General features: G+C 35.9%; 1 protein-coding gene across 2 annotated transcripts in view; it reads left to right on the top strand.

Annotated features, from left to right (window-relative positions):
• The window catches only part of Cd46 (CD46 molecule), a 43,554-nt gene extending 32,410 nt beyond the window's left edge, over positions 1-11,144 (top strand). For both annotated transcript variants that reach the window (XM_057769282.1, XM_057769283.1), the window contains exons 9-12: positions 1,072-1,107; positions 1,524-1,584; positions 9,184-9,306; positions 10,980-11,144. In XM_057769282.1, coding sequence (XP_057625265.1) covers positions 1,072-1,107; positions 1,524-1,584; positions 9,184-9,306; positions 10,980-11,001 — 242 coding nt within the window. In that variant the 3' untranslated portion in view covers positions 11,002-11,144. The remainder of the gene's footprint in view (positions 1-1,071; positions 1,108-1,523; positions 1,585-9,183; positions 9,307-10,979) is intronic.
• Positions 11,145-12,172: the final 1,028 nt, after the last annotated feature.

Below are 12,172 nucleotides of genomic sequence, written 5' to 3'. Positions count from 1 at the left end.
AGTTAGCATTAACTGTTAATTTGATACTTCCTAGAGTCACCTGAGAAGGCAGTGTCAATTTAGGAATTGCCCAGATCAGATTGGCCTGTAGGCCTGGGGAAAGTGGGATTGTCTTGATTGTTGACTTATGTAGGAGGGTTCAGCCCACTGGAAAGCACCATTCCCTGGGCAGGTAATTCTGCACTGTATTAAGAAAACTAGCTAAGCATGAACCTTGCTATCAATCTAGCAATAGCCTTCCTTCATGGTTTCTGCCATACTCTCTTGAGTGGTGAGTGATTTCCCTGCTTAAAGGTAATGCTGCATGTATACCTGGCAGACCTGCCATCAAGTTCTGCCTTGAGTTCCTGTCCTGATTTTCCCTCCGTGAAGTATAAACTGGATGAATAATTTCCTCCCTATGTGCTTTTGGCTGGAGTATTTTCTCTCATCAATAGAAAGAAAACCATAACACCCAGTTAGTCACTATGCTTGTTTAAATTCCTCTGCATAACTCATTGGTGGTCTGCGACTGAACTCTATCTCCACCTCTTAGGCTATACTTCCCGAAGGGAAGGTCTTTGGTATTTAAGATTAGTTATGGGGGTGGCTGTGAGGGTGTAAGGAAGACAGGAAGGGCCTGATAGAGTAGTTGTAAGAATTGAAAATAGTATTTGTTTAATTCATTTATTGAAGCTTATGACATTCTACAGATCTACTTTTCAGGGGAATGGATTTCTTTTAAACATTATAACAAATTGTAGGAAGCATACTGGACAAAATCAAATAGAAGATAATATATTGTGTAATGATTTTCCTCTATTTGGTGAATTCTAATCATTCTGTAATAGCCTTTACTAAACAACGTGATGGGGCAAGAAAAAATAAACCACACCCTAAAAATTGAAGTTCACAAGTTGGACCCCAAACCTGGAAATGGGCTTACAAGTGTTCTGTGATCAAAATGACTTGGGTATTAATGATTGTGTTCAAAGTAGATAAAATGAACATTTATTATTCTCTTAAGTGTAGATTATCTGAACTAATTTAGAGACTTCTAAATGCTTGGCTTCTTTTTTTTTTTTTCCTTAGATGCATGGATTATTGCTCTGATTGTTGTTACTTCAAGTAAGTAGCCCACATTTTTCACTGCTTAAATCCAATTGTTTCTGTAAAGCAGTGTATTTTTAAAAGTTTTTAAACTTGAGATAAACAAACTTAGGAAACATGGTCTTTTATGTATTACCCTTTGCTAATTTATATTATTTCATATTCTATGTTTACTTAGAAGTAGCCTGTAAGCAATGATTGTGAATGTTCATCCTAAGTATGCTTTTGATAGTTTTTAAAATTCAGATAGGACTTTCTGACTTTCTGTGAACTATGATTCCAGGGAGTTGGATTTAAAGAATAAAGAGTTCAGATGAAATCTAAATGCATAACTTGTTATCACTGAAAAATAACTGATTTATTTTTTCTGCTTACATTTTGAATCTTGGCAATCATTCTCACTGTTACATGCTATTTATTTTCTTTTTCTTTAGTTGTTGGACTTGTTGTAATTTGTCTCATAATACTCAGATATCTTGAGTACAGGAAGAAAGGGTAAGTATTCTAACTGAATCGTCATCTTCCTCATGCCTTTGTGCCGCTGGTTTGTCCTCTGCCCTGAGCACTATCCTTTTAAAGCATGCTTGCAGTAATGTGCCCTACAAATTTCATTTCTTTGCTAAAACATCATTGCAGCAAAGGATCTGTGTGAAGTTGCTTTTTTTAGCAGCTGTTATGACTACAAGAAAGTTTTCTATGCAACCTGAAGTTTAAGTTACTTAGTGAAGCAAGGTCATTATGAAGTTTTCCCTGCCCTAGGTAAGTTTGAAAGTGGCCAAAATTAAATTTGAAATATTTCAGTGTGATATTCACTTTAAAGTCACTGAAAATTTTATGATAAAAGCTTACATTTGTCTAACTTGGCTAGTGGTAAAAAGCAATATAACGGTATGATTTCTTTAGAGAATCATTTATTAATGTTAATCACTGTGATTGAGACTATCACCATTTGATTTCTCTCTTTTGTTGTTCTCCTGAATTTTTTTCACGATAGACTAATGAATGAGGTAGAAGTAGCTGAAGGACTAAAATTCACAGGGCACTGTATTATCTTTTATCTGTGTTTTGCCTCTATAAAAATTTAAACAAAGGTGGATTAAAACAGGAAAAAATACAAATACATAAATTTAAAAGGAATAAGGATTTAGAAGAGACGGGGTATTCAGAGTATGTATGTAGGTGAAAATAGGGATTCAGAGTATCAAAATTAAATGTAGAAAATTTACATATAATGTAAGATTTGGAATAAAACATATGACATAGATCAGATTAGTGCTTTGGAGTTTCTGATAGAATTTAGATAATTTCATCTTCTTTCTTCTCATTTTAAAAAAGCTCTGAGGCATATCTGAGTATGTGAATGTGGTCAAGAGCAGGATGATGTGGATGGTTTCATTGTCACCCAGGGCCTGGGCTGCTGCACATAAAGATATATGGATAAAAGGGTTTGCTGCATGATTCACTGTCAAACTACAGCGTCCATGATGAGATTTTTCTTTTTCTCTCTCCTAAATTTTATTTTATTTTATTTTGGGGGAAGGTTGCAAGGACAGAGGGTGGATTTGAAGGAAACGAATGGGATTGATATGCATGATATGAAAGCCACAAAAAAAAAAAGTTTAGTAATAAAAATTAAAGAGCTCTAAAATCATCCCTAATAAATATAAGGCCTTTGTTTCATGTTTCCTTTTAAATTAATAATCTGGTTTGGGCTATTAAATCGAAGTATATTCTTGTAAAAGCTCAATCTTTATATTTTTAAAATAGTCATTTTAAATAACTCAAATAAAAACATCATAGGGCTAGACTGAGGAAGTAAGACTTGGCCAGTCCCAAGCCCTATATTTTAAATGATCTTATATCCATTAGTATAGCCATTTTGAAGTAACAGAGATTTGCTTGGGGTTTTGCATTTTCTTTGTCAGTCATGTTTTTATTCATTTACCTACCAGGCAGGGGACTTTAACAGTTAAAACTAAGAAAGCAAATTTTAAACTTTTTAATATTACCCAATTATCTGTTTTATATGCCTGTAATTCCTTTATTTGAACCTCAAATCTTGTATTTATAGAATATCTAATAATAACATTTGACCTATCTATTGGTTACATGTCTTTAACCTAGATTGATAAACAATGTCCATGGGGAATGCTATCAGTGGTTTTATTAATATTTAAGGTTTACTTTCCAAAGAAAGTAAACAAAGTAACTTTTCATTTCCTTTTTTGTTATTGTTTATAACATCACTCCATAAAAATTCATTATGGAGTCTTAGAAATATTTATATATTAATATACAGACTGTATAGCTACCATTTAAAGTATCTTTTAAAGCTAAGCAATCGCCTGGTCTTTGTCCTCACAAATAATAGTGACTTGAAAATCTAAAAATAATTTGTTTTGTCATTCTTCTTGTTCATATGTAACACTACAGTGGTCTAATAGAAAATTCAATTTAAAAAATATTTTGGGAAAATTATTTGTTTTTAAACAGTGCAATGCCCAGAGTAGGGCAATTTCCAAGAATTGTGTAGGAGGAATAACTCTTAATTACTTTTGAGCTAAAATATAAAATGTATTGATAGTCTTTCAGGATATACTTTGCCTTTTTTAATTACAAAAACCCAATATAATATATGATGGTTAAATTAAAAATTAGGTTCTTCCCATGCTTATCACGCACAAGGCATTGGATCAATCTCCAGCAAACAAAAAAGTAATTTAATTTTCAGAATGCTTGCCTTCAGAACACTGAAGCCCGTATATGGATGTGTGTGGGGTTTTCTGTTTTTCGTTTCAGGGAATTTATCTCACTATGTATCTCTGGTTAGCCTCAAGCTCATGATGATCCTACTGCCTTGCCTCCCTAATGATACTATTTTATCCCTAAATTTACTCTCCCAAGAGGTGAGGTGCAGACGATACTTTTTTGTAAGCCCATGGATCACATGAGGCTCTGGGATAGGTCTGAGACCTATTGTCTAATCCAAGGGTGCTATATCGTCCACTGCAATTATCCATGGTCAGTGTTGACATTTTTAAAAACACTGTCAAGTGCATTGTCATTTATTTTATTTTATTTTCTGGTATTTAAGGTCATTAAGTGCACCCATCCCCCATAGTGAGAAACACACTATGCAGAATAGGCTGGCCTCCAACTCACAGAGTTGCCTGCCTCTGTCTCCCAAATGCTGGGATTAAAGACAGGCACTACTATGCCCAGTTGTTATATTTTTTAAAGATTTATTTTTATTTTATGTGTAGAAGTGTTTTGTCAACATATATGTAAATGTATGTTCTTTTATTTAAATTATTGTGCTATCTTCTTAATAGTGCTTAATCCATAAACTTTCTACCTCAAAGTGGCTTTCATTGTCTCTGAGTTAACAAGAATAAATGCACTTTTTTTACCTTTACTTGACAATCAACACAGAAGACTTTTGTGAAAAAATGTTGATTTTCCACGCACAGAAATCTTTCAGATCTGCAGCAGACACCAGTTGGTGTCTTCTATTTAGTTCAATTCAGATCTCCTATATACTCTCTGTTTTCAATGTCAGTACCAAGCTCAGTCATTTCACCTGTGCTTTTGACTCATCAACTATAAACCATGGTCCCCACACCTCTTACTCGATTGATTTGCTAGAATGATTCACAGAACTCAAACCAGTGGGAACTGCAGAGGAAAAGGTACGTGTCAGAGAAGGAAGGCTCTGTAACTCCTGGGGGAACTGCTCCCAGAAACTTTTTTGTCCCATCTGGAATCTCCAAACCTAATTCTTTCTGCCTTTAAAAAAAAAAATCATGCTTAATTAGATCATTTAGCCTCCCTCCCTTCTCCACGTTGGGAGGCTGGACGCAGGGCTGAGTTTAAGTCCTTTCGTACTGAGTAGATCTTTTCTGAAGCTTCTGAGAGGTTCCAGCCATGAGTTTATTAGCACACAAGAGTTTAAAGATATTAAGTTGTTAGCTACAGAACGGCGGTAAAGACCAAAAATATGTATTTCACAATATCACATTGCCACTGTAACTTCTTATATAGACTATAAAATGTGTAGCTACTTTTCTATTCTTAGGGGAAAACTGAAAGAAGGCATAGACGTCCCCAAATTTTTGTTACAGTATGTTTTTTAAAAAGGCTTTGATGTAAACAAATATCTGTGCTGACTTGAGAGCACAATGATCCTTCTCTAGCCCTCATCAGAGTGCAAACAAAATAATAAGTTTGTGAAAAATAGCCAAAAAATAGCCAAAATGTGCTCATCTGCTAAGTGGTTATGTGACTTCAGAGTTAGTGTTAGTTTTGTTTATTGACTCTCAGGTTTAAGAAAAGATAAAATTTGGGCTGGGATGGTAGCTTACAAGTCATACAAGCATGAAGACCTTAGTTTAATCCCCAGGACCTACATAAAGATCCAGGTGTGGTGGCACATGCTTGCAATCCCAGCACTGGGGATGCAGACATAGATAAATTCCAGGGTCTTGCTATTCAGTCAGCCTAGCCTGTCACATACACAAAAGAATAATAGGTCAGGATCGACATAGGTCTCAAATAAGTCCATTTCCCTCACCAGTCTCCTTTCTTGGAAGTAACAAACTGCTTGACTCTCATCTTACAAGTACTTCTAAACCACAGATGCTTTTTGTTTAAATGTTTTCACTTGTGACTCCCTCTCCCCCATATATGCATGATTTTCTTTACTTTCATCCCTGGAGAGGTAAGAGTTACCCCATTAATAAAAATTATTTGCATAACCATATTTTATTATCCATGACAATAATTGTCATTGTTTTCCATTAGTGATATTTATTCCCTGGTATAACCTAAATTAATATTGACTGAATCCGTCTGTTAAGTTGTTTGGACCTAAATGAGACAGCTTAAAAAACTGTGATCAGTACCGACAGCTGAGGAGTACAACGTGGTTCAGAAAAGTCAAGGATCCAATTAATTTCTGCATTTTCTCTACTTGACTCTCAAATGTCTGAGTATTCAATGGACTTTTCTACAATGTTTTGTTTTTTGAGACGGTTTCTCTGTGTAGCCCTGGCTGTCCTAGAACTCACTATGTAGACCAGACTGGCCTCAAACGCAAGAGACCCACCTATCTCTGCCTCTCAACTGCTGGTATTAAAGGCTAGTCTGGTCTAGAGCTAGTTCCAGGGTAGGCTCCAAAACTACACAGAGAAACCCCATCTTGGCCCCTCCTCTCCCAAAAAAATATGTACCACCACTGCCTGGCCTCTACAATTTTTATACCAAAGAACACATAGGAAAGTATTATGTAATTGTTTAGAATGCATATAACAAAATTACAACCACTAAATTTAAGAGGCCATGTTGTAAATTACTTAGGATCGATCATCCTGCACATGCCTTTAATTCCAGCACTCAAGAGGCAGAGGCAAAGCACATCTGAGCTTGAGGCCATCCTAAATGAGTTCTGGTCAAGGCTTTATAGTAAGGCTCCCCCTCCCCCAAAAAAGGAAGAAAATAAAAAGAAAATTGCATGGAAAAATCCATACCATAGAAATTATACCCAATGTAAAGTCAAGATGCATCAGAAAACACTTGTCATGAAGTTGATTTCATAAGCGATTTAATATATATTGTTTCTCCAATATTAAAATTATATAAACCCAAACTTGGGTTTTTACAGTATTTGTTGTGAACAGAGTGATTCAAAGGTAAACACGAGCAGCACTGTCAAATGTGCTCATCTGCTAAGTGGTTATGTGACTTCAGAGTTAGTGTTACACTTGGAGATCATCTTCATTTGTAATCCCATACTATGCAACTCTTCCTTTGAAGTGACTTTATTTAGCCCCCTTACCTTCCTTTGTTTAACATATACCTAACTAATGAAAGTACAGAGAAGAAAAATTTACAACTAAGAAGAGAGATTTAGTTTTCTCTTTAATGTAAAATGTTATTTTGAAAAGCAGCTGGTGGATATTAAGACACCAATTCCATCAGTTCATATAAATTGGCCAGAAAAATAAAATAGGAAGTTTAGATTCCTGTTTTCAACAAATTATTGACGTTTTTATATTATTTTTCCAAGTTTAAACAATGTGCACAGATGGGACTCTGCTGTGAAGTAGTCTTAAGCAGTTATGACGCAGGTCCCTTCTAGCAGTCCAATTGCCTTTACTTCTGAAACAGCTATAACCCTGAACATAAAGGTGTTCTTGAGCCTGAAGGGAAGTAGTCAACAGAAACAGCTCATCTCAAGTGCAAGCAGGGGAAGAAAATTCCCCTTTCTAGAAACCAAAGTATAGTTTACATTTTACAAATGTACTCAACTTCAACTTAAAACTAGTTCCATAATGTTATTATTTACCTGTTTCTTTGAACCAAAATATACTCGGCATAGTTCAGAAAAATATAGGCTCAGCTTTGGAAAAATTATAGTTGTATTGGGCTACGGTGGTGCACACCTTTAATCCTAGCACTGGGGAGGCAGAGGCAAGGCCAAACTGTTCTACAGAGAAAGTTCCAGAACAACCAGGGATACACAGAGAAACCATCTTAAAATGTGTTGAAAAACATAGTTGTTTTACTTTAAGCTTTTTGACTCCATTGTCCAGTCTATCTTTGGATTAAAATGAATTAGGTGTTCTTTCAAATGCCAGGTATGGTGGTACATACCTGTAATACTATTACACAGGAAGCTGAGGCAGGAGTATCCTGAAAGAGAGCTCAGGCAGTTAGCTCCTAACTAGCTTTAGCCTCAGCTGCCCCAGACTAGAAGGTGTTACTGTCCTAACTGGACAAACCAGCCACCTCTCTTAGTTGGCATGTTTTGTCTTTCTTCTATCCTGTGATCAGAGATACAAGCTTTGTTCAAGAAAATATCCTTCCCATGAGCCTGTGTGTGTCTTGTTCCAAGATTTCATGGACTAGCGAAAGGTCTCATAGAACCTGCCCTGACTCCTAGCCATGCAGATATATATATATATATATACATTGTGGCACAAAGACACTTTTTTTCTTTCATTTTTAGGCACCCTTAACTAGGTGACCCTGGCTGATCCCCATCTCAGTTTCATTTTTTTCTCATTAAAATACCTTTTAAAAATTAAAGAAAATGTAATTCCAAACTTACAATTGCTTTTAAATATTTATTTTATCTTTATGGGTCTGTGTCTGAGGAACAAGCTCTGTGCATGTGAATACAGGTGCCTGTGGAATCTACAGGCCTTGAATTCCATGGAGCTGAAGTTGCAGGTGGCTATGAGCTACCTCATATGGGGGTTAGGATCCAAACTCTGCCTATGCAAGATAATTGGGTTTTTGTTTTGTTTTGTTTTTAGTTTTGAATGTTGGATTTCTTTTTGAATTAAGGAAAAACATTCCACTATATAAAATTGACTAAAAAAATATAGCATTCTTCAGATAATTCAGTGATAAACTAAGTCACTGACCACAGCGACCTTAAGAAATTGCTGTTATGAGTATAGTGGCAGGATCATAATGACGGCCTACCTCACAGAGATGAACAGGCTGTCATTGTTGGCTTTTGCACTGGGTGGTCATCCCTAAATAATGCATACACACAGGTAAATAATTGGTTGCTCTAAGTTTTGTGTTAAATTGTTGCAGTTAGTTTCCTAAGGCAGGGCATAGAGTGCAGCCGTCTCACTCAAAAGCGATGGCCACAACGTGGACTTTTAGAATCACTATTTCTCTCATACTTCATCAGGTGCAAAACTCTGAGACTAGAGAAGCCTGCACACCTCCCTGAAATATTTACCAAGCACTGTGTACATACCAGCTTTACTTCTTGTTTTAGAAGCGATCAAAAACATACAAATTTTTCTTCCTTTCTTGAACATTTGAACATTTTCTTTCTTGAACATTTGAAATATTTTTTAGTTCACAGAAAATACAATAAAAACTATTGTTTTTTGTGTATCTTGGGGCTGGGAAAATATAGCTCAGTGGTAGAGTACTTACTTAACTAGAATGTATAAGGAACTGTATTCCATTCCCACACGGGAAAAATGCCTATTTTCAAAGTAAGTTTGTGGAACTTCATTTCTGCATGTAGTTAAATTTATTTTGATGCTGTCCTTATACCTTGTCTTGTAGGAAAGCAGAGCTGAAAGCTAAGCATTCTACTCACCAGAAAAAGTCAGCTTCAACCATACAATCAGAGAAAACTCCATCAATGCTACAAACCCCAAGAAGCAATTTGTCTGCTGCCTCTAATATGTAAGTCGCAGCGTTCACTGTCGTGCATGCGGTTATTGGGCCACAGTGCTCACATTTTAATGTGATTGACATTAAATGCCTGCCGTTGACACACCTTTAAAATGTGTATGAATTTTGTATAGAAAAAGTGTCTGGTTTCCTTTAACTGTCATTTATACTTCAAAGCATGTCAATACCATATCCTAACTGACTTGAGGTTGGTAAATTATTAATTTTATAATAATGTGTAACTCAGAGAAATATAATTTATAATGAAATTACATTTCAGCCTAACATGGTGGCACACACCTATAGTCCAACTATAGGAGAATGGTGAATTTGAATCAGCCTGGCTATGTAACAAGACCTTGTTTTTTAAAAATTACATTTTATTTGTTTGAAAAAGAGGATGATTTTGAAGTCTTCTAAATGTTAATTCTTAAGGTTTCTTTTTTTGATAATTCTAAAATGTATTTTCTATATGGTTTATTATAAAAAGCCTTCATAAATACATGTACCCCTTCAGCTCTGATCCATTAAAAGGACACTAAAAATTCAGAATATAAACCATTTAGAAATCCTTAACTATTAATAACAAAACTATATAAATGATAGTAGAGTAAAATTCTACTTTTCCCTGACAACTTCAGTGATTTAAATAAATTACAACTTTTCTGTGTGGCAATTGTTAACTTCTTTGAACATCAATAAACCAGCCAAAGAAACACTACTAAGATTTCACAGCTATGTGTATGCTTCTGTAAAAGGCCATATGGCTGTGACATCCATAACAAGAATCTACAACGTGAACACTGTAGCCTTTTAAAGTAACGCTCCACTCTGAAGTTCTGGCTAATCATGATTGTCATTAAATACGTAAGTCATCAAATAACTTCAAGAATGTGGAAAACAGGCACTGCATATTGCTTTATCAGAGGAAGCCCTTTCCTTAACCCCTCTCCTGAAGGCACTCCTGCTGTCAGCTATACTGAATGACTCTGGAGCAGGTGATACTCAAGTAGAGCAGAGCTTGGCCTCCACCAGGCCCACTGAGAGAAGAAACTGCCATGCCCAATTCGCTGTCCTTCTTAGGGTGTGCTTTACGTTTAGTAGCATAGAGTGGCAAAGAAGCTTTGCCCTGGGAAGACTGTGAATACACACTGAACCTGGGTGAAGGTGAATCCTGTTTTCAGTATAAACGCCTGCAGTCACTCTGAGTAACCCCCACCTCTTATGCCCTCCAAATAGATACTCTGGGAAGATAATATTTGAACAAAAAAACAAAAAGCCACCCAGAAGCTCTGGATTAAGAAAAACTGAAGTCTGTAATCATTTTCACACATTTTAAAAATGCAGGCCTATACCTAGGCCTGGTGGTCTACTTATAATCTCAGCATTAAAAAGACAAAAAGATAGGTTAAAAACAAATTTACTAATTGTTTAAAAACAAGAAATGGCTTTATTATTTTGAAACAAACTATTTTTAATCAAGTATTTTATTTTTTAATATTTATTTTTATAGCATGCTCTGCTTCAAACTTAACCTTCAAATTTGTATTTATGAGATGTATAAATTTGTATTTTCATCAAATAATTTGTCAGTTATATAAATATATGAAAAGTGTGTTTTGTTTTTAAGATTGTCTAAATGATAAAGAGGCATAATTTAACTTAAAATGTTCTTTTAACTTCAGGACTGCAGCTGCAGGAAAATGAGAAGCCCCATGTGCGGAAGTCACTACTGTTCCATCTTTGAAAATTGGCCCTTCAAGTCTGGCAAAAGTAAAATTATATATTTGCAGGAACTTCATTTATGGTAATGTGTGTGTGTGTGTGTGTGTGTTTCTAGTGTAAATAAAATCGGGTTCTAACTGCCATCTGTGTGTAACCTCTCTACCGTCTCCTCACATCCCAGCCCCTCCAGCTTACTAAGGGTTTAACACAGCCCCGAGTGCCCGTGTCCAGAGCAAAATGTTCAGTGACGTTTCCTGCTGGAAGAAGGCCATGTTTCCAAGCATGACACCAGACCTTCTAAGATTCCAACTCTTTTCCCTGTACTTCACACTTTCATTGCACATAATGGCTGTGCATTAAGCACACATCTGTGCCTTCTACACTCCATTGTTACCTGAAATGTTCAACATCCTCTCCAGATCCATGTGTCTCCAAGGCCAATGCATGTCCTACTTGTCCTGTGAAGCTCTGACTCCTCAGCTCTTCATCTTTTATTGCCTAGCCTTGTTAAGCCACATTTCAGACTCAATATATACATGTCTAATAGGAGATGTATCTTTCATATCACTTTAATGCATTCAGAGGGCTCAAAAAACAAAGTCAAACAATTAAAAACCTGACCTGTGTAACTAATAGGATTTGGTTTTCTTTATGCAAAAATAGTTCTTGCTGCCTTTGCAAATATGAAGTAAGCCAGACTAAGGACAGGCCAGTGTTTCTCACCTGGGGCTGTCCACTGGCCTCCCCCAAGTTTTACTGACACTTGAGCACTACCCCAGTGTGCTCTCTTATTATTAATTTGAAATGAGGCCTGAACACAGGAAGTCTTAATTTCTCTGATTTTAATTTGCCAGGTGAGGATGAGAACCTGTGTTAGCAATTTTCCGGCCTGACAGTCAACTTCCATATAAACTTATAAAGAGGGTAAAAGCTTAAAGAAAATCACAGTTTAATTTTGCCTATTAAAAATTTTCAAAGTCTTGAATTTAATGTTCATGGGTTGGGGATGTAGCTCAGCAGGAAGGTCGCTCAGCATACACGAGACCCTGGATTCACTCCTGAGCAATGGGAAAAAAAAAGTCATTAACAGATTATTAACATAATCTTTTCTTTTTAAATATTTATTTATTATGTATACAATATTCTGTCTGTG

The sequence above is a fragment of the Chionomys nivalis genome, chromosome 5 (genome assembly GCF_950005125.1).
Source record: "Chionomys nivalis chromosome 5, mChiNiv1.1, whole genome shotgun sequence".
NCBI lineage: Eukaryota > Metazoa > Chordata > Mammalia > Rodentia > Cricetidae > Chionomys > Chionomys nivalis.
The sequence above is the reverse complement of the archived record's forward strand: the minus strand, read 5'-3'. Positions and strand labels throughout refer to the sequence as shown.